The sequence below is a fragment of the Solea solea genome, chromosome 10 (genome assembly GCF_958295425.1).
Source record: "Solea solea chromosome 10, fSolSol10.1, whole genome shotgun sequence".
Classification (NCBI taxonomy): domain Eukaryota; kingdom Metazoa; phylum Chordata; class Actinopteri; order Pleuronectiformes; family Soleidae; genus Solea; species Solea solea.
The window spans coordinates 367847-393497 of NC_081143.1; the positions used below are offsets into that span (position 1 = coordinate 367847).

Here is a 25651-nt window from a genome sequence, read left to right on the forward strand (position 1 = left end):
GTCACTCTCAACTTGGAGTCTCTCCAGCTCTACACTGGTGTTTGACGCCGGGATGGAAACAAGCGCAATGATTGTTCAAAGTCTTCTTTTTCCTACAGTTGCTAAAGTTAGACCCATAGACTGTAGCCTGTGTGCTGCTGCACTGATGCACTAAAAACACATGAACTGAAGTGACACATCTCAGCAGTGTAGTTTAATGTCTGCTACAATGTCTGTTAACTGCTGCTACACTAAATGTAGTAGTAGTTACTTTGCCTGGTTACTAGTTACTTTTACAATGCAGTAACTCAGGTACATTTTGGGAGGAGTAACTAGTAATTATAACCAATTGTTTGGTAAAAGGGTGGAAACAAATTTCAAGTTTTCAGTCAGATCCCCTAATTTACATGATAGAAGAATTGCCTTCACCTCCCCCAACATGACCTCACTGTAGATTTGATTAGATTCATATTAAAAAACATTCATGTGCATTCCAGTGAGACGCTGCTGCTGCTAAAAGATTCAGAATTCAACATAAAACTTGAATGTAGTGTAAGCCTGAGGGTCCCAATCTGATTTGTGTCATAAAGAAGAGAAATGGGACGCTGCTGCAGTGTGCTGCTCTCTATTTAACCCCTCATTGATTTGGAATGCAATTAACAATAAATCTATTGATTATCTATATTATTCATCAGAACGTTGAAATGTTCATTTTGTCAAAGTACTCGTTTGAAATAAAATAAAAAATGTTGTGCTTTTTCTAACGAAACAGTAAGAATTTCCGTGCATAAACTGTGTTGTTTGTTGATTGATTGATGTGTGTGTGTGTGTGTGTGTGTGCGTGTGTGTGATTGTCACCTTCTCTGCGGTACAGTGTGCTGGGTAAAGTGCTGGAGCTCCAGGACAGAGACCAGTGCACGTCTCCGCTCAGCTTCTTCTTCGTGGCCGACTCTCGAGCACGTCTGTACTCCCAGAAACAGCGGCGCTTCGGTGGCCGCTCCCCTGGCTGCCTGGCTGGCTCCGCCTCCACCTCTGGAGACGCAAATAAATAATAGTTTAAATTCTGGCACAAAACTTTGGGAGATTGAATCTGTAATTTCAGTGTAGTGGGTCGCTGGTGTTTAGGAGTGAAATTCTTATTCAGGAGATGTTATTTAAATTCAAACAAGAAGAAGATGCAATCAGAGGAAAAAGAACTAATCTTTTTTGACTATTTCTGATTTTATTATTTTTACAAACTTGTACTATTTAAATGAGACATATTATACCCTATTTCTCCAAGTTAAAATAGTTCCCTGGTGTCCTAATGAACATGTCTGTGACATGCTTTGGTCAAAATACCATAAGGATGAAGCACCATAGCAGTTCAATAACCCTGCCAAAACCCGCCCCTTTCAGAACACTCGGTTTTGTGCATGGTCCCTTTATATGCAAATGAGACACAGGCAAACACACGCCCACTTCTTCCAGGGGGTTTCTGATTTGTCCTTTTTACTGCGCTCCCTCGCTCAGCTCCTGTTCCCTCCGCTCCATTCCTCTCCCCCTCCCTCCACTAGTTCTCTGACAATATCAACATGGCAGCGAGAGTGTCGTCACAGGAAGAGACGTCCGACACAAGGATCAAGCCGAACACTGACCAACTGTAAATCAGTTAAAAACACTTAGGGACAGCACCGCTGATTGCCACCGCTGATCGCTGCATAAACTGCCGCTGTATGTGACTGTATCAGACTGAGTCTGTGCTCCGGTCATGGAGGATGTACTGAACAAATATTTTTAATTAGGACGTGTCAGAATGGTCAGTTATGAGCTCTATTTGACCTTTTCTTAAAAATGTGTGACTGTCAGAGATTTCTTCTTCTGTTAAGAGGGAGTTTTTTCTCTCCACTGATGCCTAGTGTTGGCTCATGTGTGAACTGTTGGGGTTCTTTGCTCTCCTTGATGTTGTCTATGTACAGTGCCTTGAGATAATGTATGTTATGATTTGGCACTATACAAATAAAATTGAATTGAATTACATTACATTACATTACATGTCATTTAGCAGGCGAATTGAATTGAATTGGTAGGGCCTCCAGAGTCCCAAATATAAGTATTAAAATGATTAAAAAGTTGATTTTGGATAATATGTCCCCTTTAATATTACACGCGTACCTTGTTATTCTCCAAACTTTGTCTTCTAGAAGCACATTTTCAAAATTACAGCCATTTTGTTCTTGTAGTATATGTCTAGATTAGTGGCTCTCCATCCAGTATAAAACCAAAACAAACACACAATGATCTCTGATGCTGTGTTTTCTTGTCTGATCTTTACGGTGGCCTGGAAGTGCAAAACACTTTTACTACAAATCCACAAACAAATGAACAAAAGCCACAATCCTTATGGAAAGAGAATGTCCCAATTGCTGCGAGTGACCGTGAGCACTCGGTCGATCACTTGGATGTAGCTCCGCCCCTTTGGCACCCTTCATTCCTATAGAGTTGCTCACTCACATATGTTAAAAAGTTGTGTAGACTCATGATCATATTATTGAGCTCACCAGACCATGTACGGAACACGCAATGCATTCTGGGGATAAAGGCAAAATGCCGGTAGTCCGGTTTACTTCTTTGTTTAGCTGCTGGAACAATAACATTGTGTTAAAAGTAGTTTTATAACTCGAGATTATTTCACTCTAATTCATATGTTCATCACATTTATCAGTAACTTTATGAACAGATAGTGTAATTCATGTGTTCATCAGTGGTGAAGTGAGCGCAGGTCTCAGGTCATCACACCGTCATCTGCCCCGTGTTCACGATGTCAGCATGAATCCACACAGCAGCTTGTTAATACATCGATAAGTTTGAAAATAAATCCTCATGAGTGACGAATGAATAACTAAAACCTGTTTTGTTGTAATATTTTAAAAATGTAAAAGAAAACCCATCATTGTCTTCATTTATTCACATTTCTCATAAGGTTTTGGTACGGTTCCCTGACAGTAGCCGTTCCCGAGACGTCACATGACCGTGCTTTGCTGTGCTCGTACACAGCTGTGACGTCACTCTAAGATTTTCTTTCTGGGCTTTTTATAGCCTTTGTGAAACTCCATGAATTAAAAATATAGAATATAAAGATCTATAAATGACTGTGTCCATGTCTCCAGGTGTCTTGTGGACATTTTTATAGGTGTCTCTTTAACTATTGCTGTTACATATTACTGTACCAAAGTAGTAAACAGTCGGACTACTGGCATTTTGCCTTTACCCCCCAGAATGCATTGCGCGTTGGTCAGATGGTCTGGCGAGCTCAATAATATCCAGTTCTTGTAATACATCCATGACAAAACCTCACAAGTATCCATTCTTACCACACACACAAGTCACAACCGAGCGCTCACGGTATCATTTCCGGGTCACTCACAGCAAATGGGTCATTCCCTTTCCGTAGGAACTGTGGCTTTTGTAAAGGTGTTTGTGTATTTGTATATTTGTTTTGTAATACTGGTTTGTAGATCTTATCTCCTGCTTATATTTCACAAACAATAAAAAACAAAATGGTACAAAACCAATACATGGACGACAACAACAACATGACGGTGACTCTACAAAATCAGCTTCAGTCAACAATTCATACTAAATGAATAGTCAACTACTTTGACAATCAATGACCAGTTTTAGTGTTTGTTTTAAATGGGGAGCACACAGTGCTGCAGTGGCAAGCATTGTTGCCTCACAGCAAGAAGGTCAGCAGTTTGGATCCTGGTTCGAGCGTGGGTTTAAGGTTTTAGACGGCCACTAAGTCACTCCCTCCCCCTCTGTACGCAATCTCGGCGTTATCCTGGACTCCACCCTCTAATTCAAACCCCACATAAACCATATTACCAAAACATTATTTTTCCACCTCCGCAATATTGCCCGTCTCCGTCCCTGCCTTTCACAATCCACTGCAGAAATCCTCATCCACGCCTTCGTTACCTCCAGACTCGACTACTGCAATAGCCTCCTCTACGGTCTCCCCTCCACTTACCTTCAAAAACTACAATATATCCAGAACTCTGCTGCCCGTCTGCTCACCCACACCCGCTCCAGTGACCACATCACCCTCATCCTCAAAAAACTCCACTGGCTCCCTGTTCCTTACCGCATACAATACAAGGTTCTCCTCATCACTTACAAGTCCCTCCATAACCTGGCACCCTCATATCTCACCGACCTCCTCCACCTGCACTGTCCCACCCACCGCCTCAGATCCGCTGACTCCAACCTCCTCACTCCCCTCAGGACAAAGCGCCGAACCCTGGGGGACCGAGCCTTTGCTGCAGCCGCCCCCACTCTCTGGAACTCACTCCCACAACTCATCAGGAACTCAGACTTACTACAGACATTCAAATCATTACTCAAAACCCACCTGTTCAGAACTGCTTACACTTAACTGTCTATTTCTCATTGTTTTATTTCAGTCCTGTCCTTTGTTTTTGTTTTGTGTTTGTACAGCGTCTTTGAGTGTCGAGAAAATCGCTATATAAATGTGATGTATTATAATTATTATTATTATTATTATTATTAATAAGGTGAGTGTGGGTTTGCTCCAGTTTCCTCCCACAGTCCCAAAAACATGAAGAGATAAATTGGACTTAATTGGACCCTAAATGGACCGTAGGGATTTGTCTCCTGTGATGGATGTGCACCCTGTCCAGGCCTCTTAGCCTGTGACAGCCTCTGTTGACCCTAATGTTGAGGACATGTTCTGTTTCCTTGCTCTTCTAACACAATAAACTGAATATCTTTGGTTTATGGACAAAACAAGATACAGTCAGGTCCATAAATATCGACACAATTTTCTTCTTTTTGGCTCTATACATGAAATGAAAAAAACTGCAGACTTTCAGCTTTAAAATCAGGTGAACAACAGTTTCTATATGTGCCTCCCAATGTTTAGGCGACCAAAAGTAATGGGACAAACTAAATAATCATGAATCAAACTTTCAATGTTTAATACTTGGTTTCAAATCCTTTGCAGTCAATTACAGGCTGAAGTCTGGAAGGCATAGACAAAAGCAGACGCTGGGTTTCCTCCCTGGTGATGCTCTGCCAGCTTGTTCTCGGGGCATTTTCCCTTCAGTTTGGTCTTCAGCAAGTGAAATGCATGCTCAGTCTGATTCAGGTCAGGTGATTGACTTGGCCATTGCATAACATTCCACTTATTTGCCCTAAAAAGTGTGAGGCACATATAGAAACTGTTGTAACTCCTACACCATTCACCTGATTTGGATGTAAATACCCTCAAAGTAAAGCTGGAAGTCTCGGTTAAAGCACATCTTGTTGTTTCATTTCAAATCCATTGTAGTAGTGTATAGTGCCAAAAAGAAGAGAATTGTGTCGATGGACCTGACTGTAACAGACTGAGGTTTGGGAAACACAAAGTATTATTTTTATTTACCTTATTTCTGACATTTTATTGATGTAGTGACTAGAAATGACTTGACAAGAGTAATGAAAAAATAATAAGTTGGTTTTGGTTTGAATTGACATGTTGCAAGATGATCCTAAAACTATGCAATATCTCTCTAAATGAAAAGTACGGACTATGAGGAATTCTATTCATTATCACATCATCAACCTCTACACGAGCAAATTCACTGACATTTACATCACCTTCATGACCATGGTAAGCTCCATGATGTTGTGATGCTGCTGAGTTGCACTGGCAGGGAAATTAGCTCCGTGTTCCAATATTTCTTCATTAAAATGACAGTATTTGGCTGGCAGCAGCACATTCATGATCATATATTGCTGCTATATTGATATTTGGTCCCATCTACAATACACACACAGTATTTCAGATTCAGAGATGAGATACTGTGCAGGCATTAAGTTCAAATTCTATTATAGTTCCACAGCTTTGTAGCAAAGATGTCCTCAATAGTCCATATAATAAATAAATATTTACAAAATCTATGAACATAACTTGCTCCAGAATCACATCATGTCAAAAAACTGAATAACCATTAACTAAGGAGATGAAACCATGAAAGCCACCCATCCTGCAATGTCATGTGACAGATGCACATATTAATGTTTGCCTGGTATGAAATCATGAAGACATGAAGACAGAAACACATGCCTGGGTGTACTCAGCAGCTGCAGACTCACGTCACACAGCCATGAATGATGACATCATGAATAATACAACATGCAACCAACGCTCCACCAGCACAGAGAGAGACAGACAGACAGAGAGAGAGAGAGACAGACATACAGAGCGAGAGAGAGATAGACATACAGAGAGAGAGAGACAGACAGAGGTCGCCTAACGCCTAACACACACGCACGCACGTGCGCGCGCACACACACACACACACACAGATTATGATGTAGTATGTAACACCATATCATCAGCACCATTGTATGCACTCCTCACTCCAGGTCTCCAGTGTTGTGTGGTAGAAATGGGACAAGAAGTCAGAAGTATACTTCATACTTCTACATCAGACAGAAGTAGAAGTATGGACAGAAGTACAGACAGAAGTAGAAGTACAGACAGAAGTACAGACAGAAGTAGAAGTATGGACAGAAGTACAGACAGAAGTAGAAGTATGGACAGAAGTACAGACAGAAGTAGAAGTATGGACAGAAGTACAGACAGAAGTAGAAGTATGGACAGAAGTACAGACAGAAGTAGAAGTACAGACAGAAGTACAGACAGAAGGCTGTTGTGCAGCCATGTTTTCAGTGAGCGTGTGTCTCAGTGTCTCATGGTGGTTCTTGGTGCAGGTGAGTGAGCACATACTTCAAAAACAGCTCAACTTTTCCTTTAAAAATAAAAAAGCAGAGAAAATGAATATGGACAATTCAAAACTCAGAGGTTCAGATAACCTAACTACTATTGTCCTACATTTTCCCAGAGTGCAACTCCATACGTGTTGTCCATTAAATGCCCCGTCTTCCAGACCTGTATAAACATGTACGGCCATCATGAGGCACAGATGACAACTGGTTATTATTATTATCTTTTATGAGATTATTCAAAATATCAAAACATGGGGGTCGAATATTTTTGTTTAGTTCATCACTGCACGTGGAAGAAAGGTCAAAGGTCAAAGCTGAGGACACCAGCTGAATTAAGGCAGTTTGACAAATGACAGGAGTGTAAATAACCAATGAGTTCCATTTCTCTTCCTCACATTCAGGGTGCATACTGGTTTACTTTCACCATGTGATCAGTAACAGACATGCTTCTCAACAACAACTACATTCATTTCATTATTATTCTCTCCTTCCATGAAAAAGTCAATGTATGAAACAGTTGAGTATGAAAGAGAGTATATCAGAATTATCATGATCAAATAATCCTTTACTTAAAAAATGAATAAATGGTAACTGGTCTGTATTTATACAACACTTTTCTCAGGTGCTTTACACAACAGTTCAGCCACACTTTCATACAGCACATCTATCACTCACCTTTCAGGAGCAGCGTTACCCAGACACACGTCACATGACCCTCGTCAGTTATCAGAGCAGCTGCTGATTTAACGCACTGAGAATCGATCGTGAAGCGTTTTTCTACTGTTTAACAATCTGAACCAACTTTCACACACAGTAAACAACAGAGCAGTGCTGTGGTTACAGACGCTTCTCTTGGTCTGGACCGAGGACAGATTCAGACGGGGGCGGAGCTCAAACAGACATCGTCAAACAACTCACCACATTCACTTTCTGAGGAGCTGGAGAGTTCAGCTTCCACTGCCGTCTCCTCTGTTCCCTCCTCTTCCTCCTCCCCTTCATCCTCCTCGTCCTCGTCCTCCTCTTCCTCCCCGCCTTCCTCTTGCTCCTCGTCCTCCAGATGTAGCTTAGTATTGGCCTGGCTCTCCTCCCCGCCCCGCACCTCCTGCTGCTGTATCTCCACAGCTTGCACCTCCTCAGTCTGAGAGCTGTGAGCTGCTGCTGGCTCTCCTCCCTGGCTCAGGGAGTAGTTGTGCTCCTCGCTGCAGTGCTCCAGAGCCAAACCTGCGGCCACTGCTGCAACTGCCTCCTCTTCCTCCTGTGCCACCTGATACACCTCCACCATACGCTCCTTTGACATCCCGCCATCCTGACCTCTTTCCACCAATCTTTCTGCAACGAAAAACTCCCTTCCCGTTGTCACGGCAACAGACATTCGCCCTACTTCCTTACCCACGGCAATGGCTTGGACTTCCTGGGTAATGGGAGGTGGCATGTGTCTATTCCTCCTCTTCCGGTCTTCTTCCTCCTCCTCTTCCTCCTCCTGGCTCCTCCCCCAGCGGCCTATCAGGACGGCCTCCTCGGAGCAGGCCAGCAGCTCCCCTCCTACGCCGAGGCCCAGCTTGGTATATCTAGCCATTTCATCCAGCGCAGACACGTCCCAGCGTTCCGGGTGTAGGTCCTCGCCGAAGCCACCATCGTCCACCAGGTCGCTAAGCAACTCGAAGGGCCGTTTCCGTGGTGACGCCGGGGAGCCCAGCATGAGGAGCACGCTCTGAAGGGGAGAGAGAAAGGAATATACTTAAATATGGCCGAGTTTCAAATCACCAGAGACTTTTCAGTCTCTTTGTTTTGAGACCAACAAAATAATAGAAAGTTGAAATAGAAATAGAAATAGTAGAAATACTGAGTTGATAGGAACCATTTTAGCAGGCGAACGCAGGTCACTTCATCACTGTTTTCTTTGTAAATGTAAATCAAAGGTTGAGGATGTATCCATCGTCTCACCTGATCATACTCAGTCCTGCCCCCTTGTGGCGACATAGCCAGAGGATAGGGGCTCAGCAAGCCCCTGTGTCCCCCATATGCCTCGCCAAACGCAGGCTCCATCCCATTCATACCCGGCTGAGAGGGAGGAAACACACAAACACACACACACAGACCATGAGCTGCAGAGAGATGACTCAGATGTGACAGTTTCAGCAACATGACGACTTTACCTGAGGCATGCCCGAGGCAGGAGGGCGTCAGGCCGCAGTCACAGCGCAGGATCAAGTGTGTTCTGCTGCAGAGAACACAATCAAGCTCAGATCTCAACACTGACAGAGATCAAGGACACAGGAGCGGAAAAGGGAGAGAGCACGAGAAAAAGTGAACAGGAGACAAGGAAGAAAGGTTACTTAAGTCGAGAGTTGTGAGGGTCAAGGGGTGGAGCTTGTTTCACATGTCGCAGTCCTGCAGCTCTCCGCCTCCCAGCCTAGAGGACAGTTAGAGGACAGTCAGAGGACACAAAGTCAAATAAACAGCAATAAAACAGTGACAATGCTTGTTGTTTTGCTAGAATAGCAGTAGTATTTTTAAAAACTCTGCTTCCTCCCTCAGTTTTTTCCTACGCTGAGTCACATGACGCGATGCAAGGTTTGAAAGTAAAACACCAGTTCTGCACTTTTCACACTCACCCAAAGGGGGCGAGACTTCATTGCCAGAATGTAAACACGGTGTCTGCCATCTTCTTCTTCTTCATCATCTAACAGTTAAGCTAACTGGCTCTTGCTCTGCAGAGTAAACCGAGAACAACAATGATCGTTTTCAAACTGATGTGGCTGCAGGAAGAAAGACCTGCATTTCAGTGAAAACATTTTGTTTTGTGTTTTTATATTTTTATATATTTAATTCCTCACAGGGATTTTTGTGTTGACACAAATAGTGCTGTCTGCTTCGAAGCTTGAGACAGCGAGACTCTCGCGGGGCAGCGAGCACAGTGCATGCTGGGAGTTGTTGTCGTTCATCTACATGAGCCAAAATGACATTTTTCTGCCATATTTAATAGACATTCATCTTTCCACCGGTGAAGTACGTCTTTAACTGGCTGCCATTTCAATGACCCATGAACTTACTCTATCTAACATGACACCCCAACATGTGGCTGCTGCCTTACTCCAGCTGACCTTCTGAGACAGACGACGGCATACATTAATTACCAACTACCATGTGTCACGCGACAAAATGATGGAGCAATAAAGGAGAGGAGTTCAGGAAGACATGCACTGAGCAGACACAAAGCTCAAGCTCAAGTCCCAATGCTTAATGAATACTTATTACAGTTAGATTTGGCAACTGCACATGCTTGATCTATTTAAAAAACTGTAAACCACGGATACAAAGCATGACATGGAGAAACATACTTATCACAGCATGAAGATCCATGAAATCAAACATGTTAATAACCACTGTCTCTACAGCAGCGACAGCAAACTCAATACAATGTCAGTGAGCTATGCTCCTCTGACATCTTCGTACTGCGGTGAGGATGAAGAGTTGTACAAGTTACATATGTTAACAGCCCATAATGACCATAGCATGTGTAGGTAGACTATGGCAGCAAACAGAAATAACAACACACTAGGATCACTGCCCAACTGCTGTTTGCCTTCACTCTCCAAAGCAGTCAAAATCTGCATGTATGACACCAAGTTAACATGTGTGCCAAATTCAATACACATTCTTAAAATAATAATGAAAATACAGTGACGTATCACCACTGTCCTTGAGTCTTGGATCAGCATGATTAAGAACTAGGAAAGTTTACTTATAGTTCTTTAAACAAAGTAGTAAATGGGGGGAGCTGTACCAATCTCAGCTGACATAGGGTGATAGGCAGAGTCACACCCTGGACAGTCCATCGCAGGACAAACAACCATTCACTCTCACATTCACACCTACGGTCAATTTACAGTGCCCAATTGACCTAATCCCCATATTGCATGTTTTTGGACTGTGGGAGGAAGCCCGAGAAAACCCGCGCAGACACAGGGAGAACATGGGACCTCCATGCAAAAAGACCCTTGTTCCAACTGGGGCTCGAACCCGGGTCTTGCTGCAAAGGCTAATATAATATTTCAATAAAATCAATCACAAAGTACATGTCACAGTGTTTACTGTACTGCTGCAACTGTTGTTGTCACTCATCTGTTGTAATGCCAACAGTGTAACTAAACTAAAAGTCTACTCACACTTTTTTATTATATACACACACATATGTATACATATATACACACACACTAATTAATTTAATTCATTCAGGGTGCGTTTATTTGTACCAAACTTTGAGACAGTGTGAGTTTATTTTAGATCTACTGTTGCTGTGCATTAATTAAACCTCTGCACCGCAAGAACGACTGTTTTCGGCAGCGGAAAATATTGCATGAAAGCGCAGAGCAAGAGTTCTGAGCATGTAGATATGTTTATTTCCCTTATTTTTAACTCACTAGCTCATTCGCTCTCTCGTATACACACACACACACACACACACAGAGCAGACTTACTGTTCAATACCTGTGGAGAACCAGGAGAAACCAGTTCACGCTGACCTCAGTTTATTGATTCGAGAACAATGCTGTATTGCAAGAATGAGGAAATGAGGACTAGCACAGGCAGCAGTTATGACACTGCCTTGGCGAGCCACATGGAAAACTGGTGTTTGGCACACACACACACACACACACAGAGAGAGGGAGAGAGAGCGAGAGAGAGAGACAGTGTACACAGACACTGCTCAAAGCATACAGCACTTTTAAGTCGATAACAAACGCCTAGAACCAATGTAACAACCTTTCAGTTTTACAGGTTTCCACTCTGTTTCATATGAGTTCACAGTTGACTCGCTCATGGTACGAGTGTTTGTGTTTTTATTTTAGAAGCACATAATGATGCAGGACAGGGACACTGCAAAAGAAGCAAACTTATCTATTATCTCAGTGACATTGTTCTTAATTTTTTGAAGTGTGATTGGATGAGGCACTTTGTGTGTCAGATTTTAGTCAGACTAAGACAATAATTCCATTTTCTTAATGTCGTAAACACGTTAGTCTGACTTAAATTGGGCTAGTCTTAGTCGGACTAACATACCTAGATAATGCATAGAGTCCAATTACTCCTGCATGTATACACTTAGTCGGACTGGAGTCAGACATTCACCAAAATGTCCTCGCCTGTCTTTGACCCAAAAGTAGAAGGAGACGACATTACACTGCAGTACCGTTGCCAGAAATGATGTGGTGGTGGCTTCTTTCTTCAGACAACACAACACAAGAGCCTCATTTGTATCATGATTAACATGTACAACACATACAGAACCATTCGGTGTTTGTTTACAAGAAACTGATTGAATACATACTAGCTTATAGAGATATACAGCACCATCTAACAGAGTCAGACTGTTATTCTCCTCTGCACGTGTACTCAAGACTACGGCCTTAGCTCAGTTAAACTGTGCATGTAAGCGTACGGACTGACACACACTCTGCACTGACAGGCAGACAGACAGGCTGATAGGCAGACAGACCGACATCATCAACAACATGGACACAAGGGTAAACTGATTTCAGCCACTTAACAAAGGATTCACATAAATATGAATAGATTTGTCACTTTCTCTCACCGTTGGACAGCCTTTTCCAACTTAAGGTAGCCATGATTTTATTTTAGCGTAATGGTGATGGCAAGGGAGCGAAGCGATCAAGCAGGGGGTTGGTGCAGTTTTTGGAATTTAAGGTGAAAATTGGCCATTCTAAGGGTACCAAAGGGAACATTGTTCTTTTTACACCATATACTCTTGATGGGTCATTTTTATACCTTTGTATCTTGGCAGTGTGTGACCTTGACACAAGATATTTAAACTCAGAGACAGCCCAAAAACAGAGATAACACTTTTAAGTACCTCAATAAAAATAAAGCAATTTAGTGGAGCTGACAAGCAAAGTTCCGTTGGCGTGCTTGACACATTAATTGAGAACGGGGCAAGGCATGCTTCTAAAATGGTTCATGCCGGTGAAATTGATACACTTCAGCAATCGGCCGTCCAGGTAGCCTGGCCTTCCAAACATGGTTAATGTATGCTAACGTCATAATTATTTATTGGAATCTAAAGGAAAGCGCGACGCTGCTGGGGATGGTTTCCATGGGCTTGGCAGTTGCTATGCAGTGATTGACATCGGAGCGCCTTTGTTCTGCTTGCTCGCCTGTGTTCTGCTTGTAACGTGTGTTACCACTAGCACTACTTGACTCACCTCGGCACGGTACGATTATTTTGTTTCCATTAGTTATAGTACAAGGAACTATTTTTAGTACCTGCTCTGGTGAAGTTCCAAGGGCAATACTATGCGTGACGTCGCCAGACTGCTGGCCACTGATTGGTCAGAGTGCCGACACAACAATCAGAGAGAACAATGCCAAAAACTTAACAATCCTAAAAACATGGGTTAATCTCCAACAGTAACCAGGGAAATCTCAATATTTAAAAGAGGAGTCTGGTGTATTTACTGCTGATCCCGATCACGACTGGCGAGCCGCATCACAAACCCTGCCGCTGGTCACGAAGGACAGACTATTTTTAATGAACTGATTCTAATGATTCACTGAAAACAACTGCTTTACAGTCACTGGTCACAAACTCACAGCAGTTTCATGCAACCGTGCAGTGATGACTCCGCCCATGTTGAGAAGGGACTATATTGTAATTGAAACACAACCTAAACCGTGCCAAGTCAAGGCAAGTTGAGCTGGGACCGTAGGTGGAAAAGGGGCTTTGGTGTGGGAGGTGTTACGTGCTGCTAATGTTGTGAGTTTTGTGGCTGAATGTCAATGGCATTCCTGCCGACGTGTGTGTGTGATCTATAGCAAGACTTTTGATGTCCGATTGTATTCCTTATTATTTTTAAGAATTTAAGAATTATATTCGAATTTTTTATGAAAATTTTAATACATTTTAACTTAATATGTGCTTTTCCACTGGGCCATGCATGGGACATTGGTAGCCTGCAGGTGCCTCGCGACGGCGTTAATATGGCAACGTTTTCAGTCGTGTGGCTTGTCTGAGTTTTGAGAATTATATCTATGTCTATGAAATGTGCGGTGTCACATTTGCCTCCGTGGCAACTCTGTCGCTGATGGTCTCGAGGCTAGGAACCGTGTACCTTGGCTCTCTCTGATGAAGTCCGTGAAATTAGACCCCTGCGAGGTGTTAATCGGTCTCATGTCTTTGCAAATAAAGCGTACCAGTTTGTCTGTAAGAGCATTCTGACGAGCAGCTGTGAGCTCTGCGATGTGGAGGGATTCTTGACTGCTTGGACATAAACTCGGCTCGTTTGTCAGGGTGCATTGACGGTAGGTGTCCCCCTAATGTTGTGATAAGTGATATTTCATTTCGAAGTTGCATATTCTGCAGAATACGATATCTTTATTTGTTATTTTCAGTTTATTGATAGAACGCCAAAAACTTTCCACACATCGCTTTTTAGATGGTCAGGAGTTGTGACCTCCGTGGGTGTACTGCCGCCGTTGTTTCTGACTGAACGTGAGATTGTTGTTATTCAGTTATTGTTCTGCGAGGGGTCGTACGTGGTGAGCAAAGCATTTTGTTTTTCACACGTGGATAGGCAGAGAAAAGAGGTCCAGGCTTGTGTCGCCACGTTTTAACACGTGTATTCAAAAAAAAAATTCAAATACACATTCCAACAGTAATGACAACATTCGATTATTACTGATTTCTTTAATATTATATTATATTCAATATAGTTGCAGGGGCTCACACAGCAAACTGTCAGCTCTGACTGTGTGTCAGGATCTAATACAACCACAATTCTAAACATCTGAACTTTCCCTTTAAAATCATGTGATCTCACTGCATTGCTCTTCTGTGTATTAGCTGGTAAATTTAGGTAGTAAAACCCAATGTGCCAAACAAACTCTTATTATATATATTGTATGTGTATACACACACTCATATACACATACATTTTTTTTTGCTCATTCCGCAGCTCGTATAGGAGCAAGCATTCTTGCGCTGATTTACTGTGTGTTGATTCAACGCGAGCATTGGTCAAGTTTGTCTGCTTGCTGATCATAAACACACACATCAGGGAAGAGTTCTCAGGGAAGAGTCAGGCTGTGCAACAGGGAGGCAAAGGGAAGTTGCTTTATCTCAAAGCTCAGCCAGCAGGTCAATAACCATCTGGATCCTTCTATAAACAACACACCTGCTTATGCAACACTCAAAACACAGAATGTAAACAAACACGTGGGTTCGCTTAGAGCTGGGCTTGTAAATAATAATAATAATAATAATAATAATATATGGATATTTTTTAAGTCTTATGCAGATATATGTGGATATAAAGCTGCACACAGGTTGTTCCTCTGGACTTTATCTGGAGTGACAATACAGTACCATGTAAATACACTATAAAATATAATATCTACTGTTAATTATCTGTATTACATGATCTTAAAAATCACTTCTTATCCTTCATTTCAGATAATACCTGCATTATTTCTTTAAATGAGGGATATTTACGTATGATATTGACTATAAATGTGGTCAAATTCTGCTGTAACACAAATTTTTAGGCTTAAAATTAAAGACTTTTTTTCAATACAATTTTGTCAATTCCATTCATTTTTAATCAATATATATATATATATATATATATATATATATATATATATATATGTATATATATTAGGGGTGAAACAGTTCATTCAAAAAATCCGTCCCGTTTGGTGCGCGTGTCATGGTTCAGGACACATGTGTACCGTTGGGTTTATGACACACAGTGTAAGCCTTGCACCAGTAACTCAGTGAAGTTTTTCATTTCATTCCTGTCAGGAGCCCCAGAGTTGGAGGATGTGCAGTAGAGTTGTTCCGATTCCGATACCGGTATCGGAAATGCCTCCGATACAGCCGAAAATGTGGGTATCGGTATCGGCGAGTACTGGAGTCCATGCACCGATCCGATACCACGTTATTTAATAGAGCTCCGTTAGCTCTGACGCAGTTCTTCTTCGCCGCTCTTGAAACAGTTGCGCTGTGCTATTTTAGAGGCGTGAAGAAGAACGGATCACCCGACACCTGTAGACAAGGAGCTAACGTTAGCTCATCATGTCGGCGGTTTGGCAGTATTTACCAGTTAGCTCCGTTAGCGTTGTTAGCTGCGCTAGCTCCGTTAGCGCGTCTAACGTCAAACTGGAGCGGCCCGTTTATTAAACGAAAAGAGCAGCGCTACAACTAACCAGCGTACCTGTGTCCTGCGTATGTATGCCTCTGTTTTTAAAGTTTAACGTTACTTCAGAGACTCATTTTAACAAGTAAAAATGATGTCACGCGCGTCCTTTCCCGGTCAGTCGTCATGGAAACATGAAGCTCTGCCAGTGCTGCGGTGTTTGGACCAGAGTGAAAACAAACGTACAAGCTGAAAAACTAAATAACATATCACTGGTAACAATAAATGATGTCCATTTGCTGTATTCGTTCATGTTTTACAGAGGGTTTAACCTGAGCCAAACCTTACCACCAATGATTTATTTATATATGTATATATATATATATATATATATATATATATATATATATATATATATATATATGTATATATATATATATATATATGTTTATTTCGGTCATGTCAGTTAGATCACTCATCATCACACATCATCTTAGCGTAGTCTACACAATACACATAACCAAAAGGGAAAGCCGGAGAAGCAAAAGCTTATCTAGTCCCGTCCCCATTACCCACAGAATACATATTTTCATCATACAATACATCATTTTTCTTTTTCTTATGACATTTTGACAAAAACATGTTTCAGCATCAGGTAGCACTCAGAGATGCAGTCTAGCTCTAGACAGTCAATCAGACTCCATGTATGTCAGCTGTTGTTTGGTTACATTTGCTTCCACTGCCGTATCCACATGGTGTCTACAGATTTCTGTCTCTGACCTTTGTCATACTTTCCTCCTGGGTCATTCTGTATCGATTAATGGTCATCTCTACATACTTCTTTTTAAATACACTCCGTTTTGCTGATTTTTTCATCTCCTCATCCAGATTATTCCACTGTCTGACACCCGTGACTGATACGGTAAAGGATTTGGTGATGATAATCATATCACAGTCATGCAGGCGTAGTATGATATATATTTTTTTATAACACACTGGTATCGGTATCGGTACTCGGTATCGGCCGATACCCACAGCACAAGTATCGGAATCGGTATCGGGAGGGAAAAAATGGTATCGGAACATCTCTAATGTGCAGGCAGCATGGTGTCGTTCTCAGATATACTGTTGGTGGACAAAACTGTAACTACATGTAAGCACTGCACAACACGTGTTACTTATGCTAGTGACAACATGCTACCACATCTGTGGAGACGTCACCCCAGTGTGACGTTTGACAGCATTTAAAAAGACGCTTGGTGAGAAGTCAGACAGGACAAAGATAGTCAAGTGATGGGGGTGTTTATAGTGAAAGATATGCAGTCTTATGTTGTGGTGGAGGGCGCAGGATTGCCGTGGTGTCGTTGAGCCGTGGTGTAATATTCCATCCAGCCGTCACTTCAGCAACACAGTGACTCCTGAACTTTATGAAGAGACACGATGACAAACACACAGCTGACGTGGCTCTGACTACATGGATGGAGCTCCAGGGCCATTGAAAGGTTTCTAACTGTCACTGCTCATTCATTCAGAGGAGAAGATGACCCACCCACTTTATGAAAGACGCACAAGTGAACATCTTTGTGAAGCACTGACACAAGCAGTGACACAATGGAAACTAGAATAAATATAGAAATGTCTCTGGATTGTTACAATGATGTTCTTAATCTGTAATCAAGCTGCCTCATTTTTTACTTTTTGCAAGATTGCATGATATGTCCTTAACAATATCTGATAAAAAAAATCTAACTATTAGGCTATAGAGCTGATTAGAGATGTAACGATATGAAAATTTCATATCACGGTTATTGTGACCAAAATGATCACGGTTATCAATATTATCACGGTATTGTTAGATGTGTTCAAAATGTTCAAAGAGTACTGAACACACACACTGAAATCTTTTAACAAAGTTTTATTTAAAAAAAATATATTTTATATTATATGATGATGATTATTATTATTAATTATCATCTGACTGACCGGCGCGCGCGCACACGCACACACACACACACACACACACACTCTGTGTCGGACAATAATGAAGTAGCAGCAGTCGTACACAGCATAAAAATAAAAAAACACAGAAACAAACACATTTTGCTCTGCTACGGTACGTGTCGTGTGCACACACTACTCGCTTTCGCTGATAGCGCCCAATAACATGTATTTTTACAGGAGTAACGTTAGGTAACGCTTAACTTAGGTTTCCTTTATTGAGAAAATAGGAACGTTTTACAGACAAACCATGACGTTTCCCACTATTCCGAAGTCCCGTTTTTTGTTGACTTACTCGCTGAAAAGTTGTGGGTGGTGGTCACGGAGATGGCTCATCAAATTGGAAGTGTTACCCCCCTTTGCGGAGTTTTTTGGGTTTTTTTTGCATTTTCTGCACAAGGGTTGATTGTCTTCAATTATTTTACTGTCAACATCCTTTAAAGATACAAAAATATGCCCTGACTTCTGATCTTGTTTTTTTACTGGGGGGGGGATCTCTGGAGCGCAGGTGGCTTCAGCCGTGTTGTCACAGGACAGACAGTGGAAACTGCGCATGCGCGCCCGCTTCTGAGCGAGTGCCGTTCAGGTGCTGCTGCTTCTCCAGGAAATAAGCAGTATCAGAGTTTTTCTGCAATCAGTTGCGGTAATCAATCACGGTTTTAATGATAATTAAAATTTGAAACGGTAGTACTAACCGTCGTCATACCAGTAACATCCCTAGAGCTGATACATGGTATGAGTGTTAAAAAAAAAAAACACAACCGAACCGAAGCCGTGGATTTTGTGTGTGTGTGTGTGTGTATATACATATATATACACACACACACATATATACACATACATACATACATATATACATATACATATATATACACACACACATACATATACACACACATGTATACATACACATACATACATACATATATATATATATATATATATATATATATATATACACACACATATATATATATATATACACATACATACATATACTCTTCAACCTGCATCATACATGACACATACACGCAAGCACACATGTACAGGTTCATCTCATTCTTTTTAACGTCTTTATATTTTTTATATATTTTTTCTTTTTTCCTTTTTATACATATGTTTCAGTTTATATTTAGACTGTACATAGACTTGCATGCCTCTTGTGTTTCTATCTTGTAACATATTCTGGAGCTGCTGAACTGTGAATTTCTCTGTAAGATGAATAAAGTCTCTCTCTCATATATATATATATATATATATATATATATATCCGGTTAGTGCCGGACAGAAAAGAAATGTGCAAATGTCTTCTCAACCTAAATAGAGATTGTTTTCCATAAATTTGCACACTTCATATGAATAACATAATTGTAATCCTGAAGAAAATATACCCTGTTAGCATAGCAACAACCACTTATGTAACATAGGGCAGCAGGGTATTCAAATGAATGTGAAACATGCTTTGACACATCCTGCTACGTTCAAGGATTAAAGGATTATTTTATCAGTGACTCATTCATCATTCAATTTTTAGGGTTACTGAGTTTTTGTTAGAAAGTGTTTTAATTTAATCTTACAATATAGACTATGGTTCAGTTAATGGATGTCTGTTAATGCTATGACCGACAATAATGAAAACAATTGATCTTTTGTTTTTGTGACGATTTAATAATTAATCAACATCAGTCTACACCCTTTCAGTTTACCATTTAAAAAAGTGCAATTTTATTTTAATTAATTAACACTTGCATAAATGTGTATTTGTTTTGTCAGTTGAAATACATCAATAAATGCCATGTGATAACTTTATCCAACTGACCAACAGTTCATTTTAACTCACTTTCACCTAAGACAAAATCAATTGCAACTAATTCTCTCGACAGAAGCTTAAATACAAAGACTTCATTTATGGTATGTTCTATCACGCTTCATAAAACCCATGATCAACCTTTTAATACAAACCTTTCACTGCGGCGTGAAGGCTTTACTCTCCGACTGAGAACTAGGTTTGGCAGCGTGATGAAGACATTCAAGTGCTTAGAGCAGAAACCTATTTTCAGACTTTACCCAGTAACAACAAATACTATTTTCTGATTGGCTGATAGGTCGCTAAATCAAGACCGCTGTATGAACGAACTACGCAGAGCAATCTGCCTTTGCATCATGGATTCATAGATTACTGATTTATGTGCGGTGAAGTTTGATCACTTCTTAGCGTGAGAAATGTCATGTGTGGTGTGTGAGCGTGTGAACGTGAATGAAATGCTGAGTTCTGTTAATCTGTTGGAACCACGCTACGTGGCTATCCCAAACCTCTGTGCAAGCGTGAACGTTTTATTTATGGGCTTTGCACTTTGTTATGTCCAGAGTTTGAATTTTTTTTCAAAATTGTTCATCAATAAACTAAAAGCAGATTTCTTGCACTTTTCCATGTGAAATAGTCACAGCTGATGACAACTTGCTGGGAAAAATTGGAATTCTAAAGGGTTTATTACATACTGTAAATGTAAGCGCTGGTTAATATGTAATTTATTTACATTTTCGGAATTCTACGGCCTTTCTCAGGGACTGGACAGCTGATTTAGTTAGTTACATGTATTTTGTTAAATACAGGTAATGGAATTTATGATGCATAACCTGCCCTGTTCACTTTGGTTGACTAAAATCTTTTATAATTAATTAATTATATATAAGTAATGAAAATAGCTCTAGTTGTTTAGTCCATAAAATCAAAATGAAATTCTGTTTATTGTCATGTGGGACCAAAGAAACCATAATGTCTTTGTGTGTGACTTATTTTAAAAAAACCAAACACTCATCAGTTACTAGATCAGTTATTGATTCATTTAACAAAATAGTCACTACTAAAGATTAAATGACAAATGGATGACTTTTACAAACAGGTTAAAACTACAAGTGAGTTACATGCTTATCAATAGTGTAAAAGAACAACGTAGTGTTTCTCTGCAGCAGAGCCGGCCCTGGGCATAGGCAGTATAGGCAAATGCTAGGGGCGCCGTCATTCGCAGGTGGCGCCGAAAACAGGGGGGGAAATATATATATACACTGTATATATAAATAAATAAATAAATAAATACATACTACTTTTTTTTTTTTTTTTTTTACCAGTGCCATTATTACTATTATTTCGAATTTTATATAGGCCCACAGCAACATAAAGTCATAGCAAAGACTATTAAATAATGCAGAAGCCTTTTTTCTGGGTTCAACGAGCCGTTGCGCTGTACCTGCCCTCTGTGAGGGGGGCGGGGTCAAGAGGCCAGCTGCCTGAATCTGACCTGACCGTGACCCAGAGACGAAGAAAAAGATTAATGACACTGTATCAGAATTATGTCCAAAAGACTGAAGTGCATGAAATGAATAGTTTAATGCATCGTAGTTACCGTTGTTGGAGCAGAGTGTTAGCTTGCTAGCTTACTTCGGACGATAGCAACATTGTTTAATAATCAATAAATAGCTGAGTGGACGTGTGTTAATGTTACTGCACCTTAAATTCATCAGGGACGTTTGGAAGCTTAACGTTAGGCCTGTTCAGGTGTTATTTTACAGGGGTCTTTCCTGCTTGTATGTCAGTTAAAATGCTTTTTGTTGTCCATCCCCTTTGTAACAGGGTGGTTGTAAGCCTTTGGTTTTATGTGTCATAGTTTATGTTTGTTAAAGTTTACATCAGTGTTAAAGTGCAGTTAAAGTGTATTACTGTTAATATTTCATACCTTAGCTTTCCCATATCATTCATAGGCTATATATATACATATATATATTCATTTCACTGCACTTTACTGGTTTTTTCACTCTAGTTAGACTGAATTGCATTGCAATGACAATAAAGTTGAATGAATCTCATCACCTTTTCATTATTAGTCTATATTAGTCTCATGTGTAGCACACCAAGCATCTGTTTTTTTTATTAAAATGTAACATGCAGTCGTCACATATACTTCTCTTCTCTCTTCAGATGCACTTTTAAAATATTTCAGTACCACCCCCAGTGACACAGCATCAGGTGCTGCTGTCCCGTCTACCTCTGCACAGCCCAGTGACACAGCATCAGGTGCTGCTGTCCCGTCTACCTCTGCACAGCCCAGCCCCCTCTATTGGAATCATGTAAATAGCAGTGAATCAAGAGGTCTCTCTTTTTTTTTTCTTATGTTGTGTATGCACTGGTTTCATAATTTATTATTTTGTGCATATTTATATTGTATGTTTAATTCAAATTATGTCACTTGTTTTCATGTGCAGTGTTCGGCTTAATATGTTTGCCTTATTTATTTTGTATTTTTAATTTTATCACTTGTTTCTTTCTTTAGTTTTTATTTGGTGTGATATTTTTTACTCAAAGAAATAAAATCTTAAATACACATGCAGTTTCTGTGTGATTGAATGAAAGTTGATTGTGAAACCACAAAAACCTTCAGCAAGAGTTTTGTTGTTTTTTTAAACATGTTTTTAAGAATCAATGCTTCTAAAATGATGGTGGACAGAGAGAGTTTAAAGAATAAAAGTTTAAAAAAAAACATTTAGAGAGGCTGCATAGCAGAGTGAGATCGGGGGAAGATGATCTGGCTGACGTCTGTCTGGAAACCAATTTACTAAATTAAAGCTCCCCAACAAAAAAAGAAAAACCCAGGCGGTGGACAACGCTCCGTCTCGCCTAGGAAATCTAACCCTCACCCTCCAATTACAATAAACAACTTAAAGAAAATCATGAACCGAAAGACCCCCCCCCGCCCCCCCTTGTCCTTGTCCTTGGAGCTCCGTTTCCTATGGAGCCGATGGAGAGAGCCAAAGTGGCTCCATGTCTGCCGCCCTCAGCCTCGCCTTGCGCCGCGCCTTCACAACTCTCTTCCGAAACGATCTCAGACAAATACATAAACAAACACAAGCAGAGCGATGGTGGCGACCATGCGGGAGAGAAGCAGAGAGACATGGCGGTGCTGAGTGTCCGCACAGCTGGATACAGCAGCCGGAGACGGTGCCATGGTGGCAGAGCCGCCAGCAGCGAGTCCCGCATGGCACGGCGAACATACACACCCCTCTCCTCCATTTCTCTTCATTTATGATGATCAAATAAAGAAGAACAATCCCTACCAACAGCAGCCAGCGCTCCTCGGGTCGCGGGAGTATCCCAGCCGAGACAACGGCTCTCCTTTCAGCGCACAGACAACAATAAAAAATGGGGCGCAGCTGGCAGTGCCACCGGATGTCCAATATTAATTGTTAATAGGGCTCGTTTGTGAGCATGTGGGCTCGGCTTCGGCGTCTAAGCTGTCACGTGTGTCCCTGTCCACGCTGTTTTCTTCTCGACACTTGAGTGAAATAATAAAGTTGAAGTGAAGGATAGATAAATGACCAACGAGCCAACAAGTTTGGCTGCTGTTTGTCCACCTGCAGGTGCTGCTGCTGCCGGTTGGTGGTGGTTCGTGTTACTGCTATAAACACAACACTTGACCGTTTCAGGAGAAACAAGAAAACAACTGAAACACTTTGAAACATAAGGCGTGTGTATGTAGTAGTATCGACATTAAATGTACAGTAAAGTAGAAGTGTGTTGTGAAAGGCGGCTTGTTCTGAAATAAAGCTACTTTTAGCGCAAAATACTTCATGTTTTTGATAAATGCACACGTTACAATGTTTTACATAAAGCGAACAGTAACATTTAAACATGGTGCATTTTGAAAATCCCAAGTCCAGCGTGTCATGCTGTAGCAGGAAGATACAGAATAGTGTGTGTAAATCTATGTGAAAGTAGCCATTTTAATGACTGAAGAGCGTTAAAAGCGTACATTAGCTGACAGTAATATGTCCCGTGTTACTGTGTCACTCACTGCTCGCTCGCTAAACTTCACGTTAACGTGGGTTTGAATGCGAACAAGAGGAACGCTGGGAGACTCTTACCTCACAGCGTGTCCTCGGATGTCCCCTTGGAGTTAAGGCTCCTCCGGACCGGGGTAAAATGTCGGCCTCGGCCTCTCCGGGTGATTTTTTTTTATTGCGCACCATCCACAGGGAGGAGGAAAAGGAGGAGGAGGAGGAGGAGGAGGAGAAGAGCCCGCGCGGACAACGGCAGCGGTCGCCGCTCAGCCCGTGAATCCCGCCGGGTAACCCCGCACCGCATCCAGGAAGTTAGTTTGGTGTCGTTACCGGGCGGGAGGGTGTTGTATGGCGGATAAACAGGGCATAAAGACGGTTAGTGGAATTGTTAAACAACCCCCCCTCACTTCACCTCCTCCCCCTCGTGTGTCTCCCTCCCCTCCAATGGAAGAGAAGCCTGTCTGTCTGTCTGTCTGTCTGTCCTGTGGTGGGAGAATAAAATCAGCTATGTTTAATAATATGAAGCTCATTTCTGTATTATTGAAGTGTTTTGTTTAAAACGCCCCCCTCCGCGTGGAACGTGGTGTCGTCCACCTCCCAAAACAAACACTTTGTCCACAGCAGACATGACTGTTCCACAGGCTCGCGGTCGTGTCCTCAGACCCGGACCTGCTCGAGTCATCTGTAAAAACATGTTAGGAGCTCGAGTTCAAGAGTAAGTCTGTACATTTTAATTGTCAGTGTATGAGACGTGAGTGCTGACAGCTTCCGGCTGGGCTATTTCAAAATAAAAGTCGACTCGCTCTTTGCAGCGTCTTAGCCTGCATGTGGCACAACTAAAGGTCCATTTCCATCCAGTAGTTTGGTTCTTTTTTGATTTGATTGTGCCTAGAATAAACTGTGGCGTGGCGAGGTGAGTAGAGCCGGTGGAAATGCACCAATAGTGGCCCTGCACCTGAAGCAGTACTTCTCAAATAGTGGGGTGGGCCCCCCTGAGGGGTGCGTGAGAGGCAGGGCAGGACAACTCATACAGTGGTTTATACAGATAAATAAATAAAAATGATCAGGTATTTTAATTCGGGGGGCGTGAAACATTTCTGTCCTCAGAAAATAATAGAGAACCACTGACCTGAAGGGCAGAGCTGGACACACTGGCTGCTGTCCATCGACTGACATAATAAAAATGGAAGGGGGAAAACACGAGACATGCCATTTTTAAATGTAATCATGAGAGGATTAAAATCAGTGAGAGGATTAATGAAGAAAGAACTCAAAATGCTGGATGTCTGCCATTGTTGTCCTCTGTTTACAGGGTCACGCTCCTCTTCTTCAGTGAATTTATTGCCAGTCTATGCTGTTCTGAAATGGTATGATGTCACGCTATTTATGTAGCTGGCACAGCTATCGCTACTGTATGTGGCCCACACACCCTGCAGTGGAAGCACGAGCCAGATTACAATTTGCCTTCTCAATTTGTACTGTGGCGATATCTGAAATGAACTGGATGTGGTTGTAATGCATTACTCAATTTGTCCCATGGGTCAGTTAAAGGCGTACAGGGCGGTCATTAAAAATAACAACATTTAAGAAAAATGAATGTGCCAGCAAGAGGATCTTAATCCTTATGGACACTTTTCACATGATATATTTTCAACATATTTTTAATAAACTGTCTTTATAAAAAGGCCCACACGGTGGTGTAGTGATTAGCACTCTCACCTTGCAGTGAGAAGACCCGGGTTCGAGCCCAGGTTGGAACAAGGGCCTTTCTGCATGGAGTTTGCATGTTCTCCCCATGTGTGCGTGGGTTCTCTCCGGGTTCTCCGGCTTCCTCCCACAGTCCAAAAACATGCAAGGGGGGATAGGTAAATTGGACACTCTAAATTGACCATAGGAGTGAGTGTGAGAGTGAA

General features: G+C 41.5%; 1 protein-coding gene across 3 annotated transcripts in view; it reads right to left on the reverse strand.

Moving 5' to 3' along the window:
• The window catches only part of LOC131466626 (CREB3 regulatory factor-like), a 52759-nt gene extending 28386 nt beyond the window's left edge, over window positions 1-24373 (reverse strand). The window contains exons 1-6 of one of the 3 annotated variants that reach the window (XM_058640008.1): window positions 23823-24373; window positions 9090-9166; window positions 8910-8971; window positions 8698-8814; window positions 7672-8464; window positions 838-1011 (exon numbers count right to left, since the gene is read on the reverse strand). In XM_058640008.1, coding sequence (XP_058495991.1) covers window positions 838-1011; window positions 7672-8464; window positions 8698-8814; window positions 8910-8918 — 1093 coding nt within the window. In that variant the 5' untranslated portion in view covers window positions 8919-8971; window positions 9090-9166; window positions 23823-24373. Of the gene's footprint in view, window positions 1-837; window positions 1012-7671; window positions 8465-8697; window positions 8815-8909; window positions 8975-9089; window positions 9167-23015; window positions 23137-23822 lie in introns of those variants that run through there. The other 2 variants (XM_058640007.1, XM_058640009.1) reach the window with 2 other exon arrangements.
• Window positions 24374-25651: the final 1278 nt, after the last annotated feature.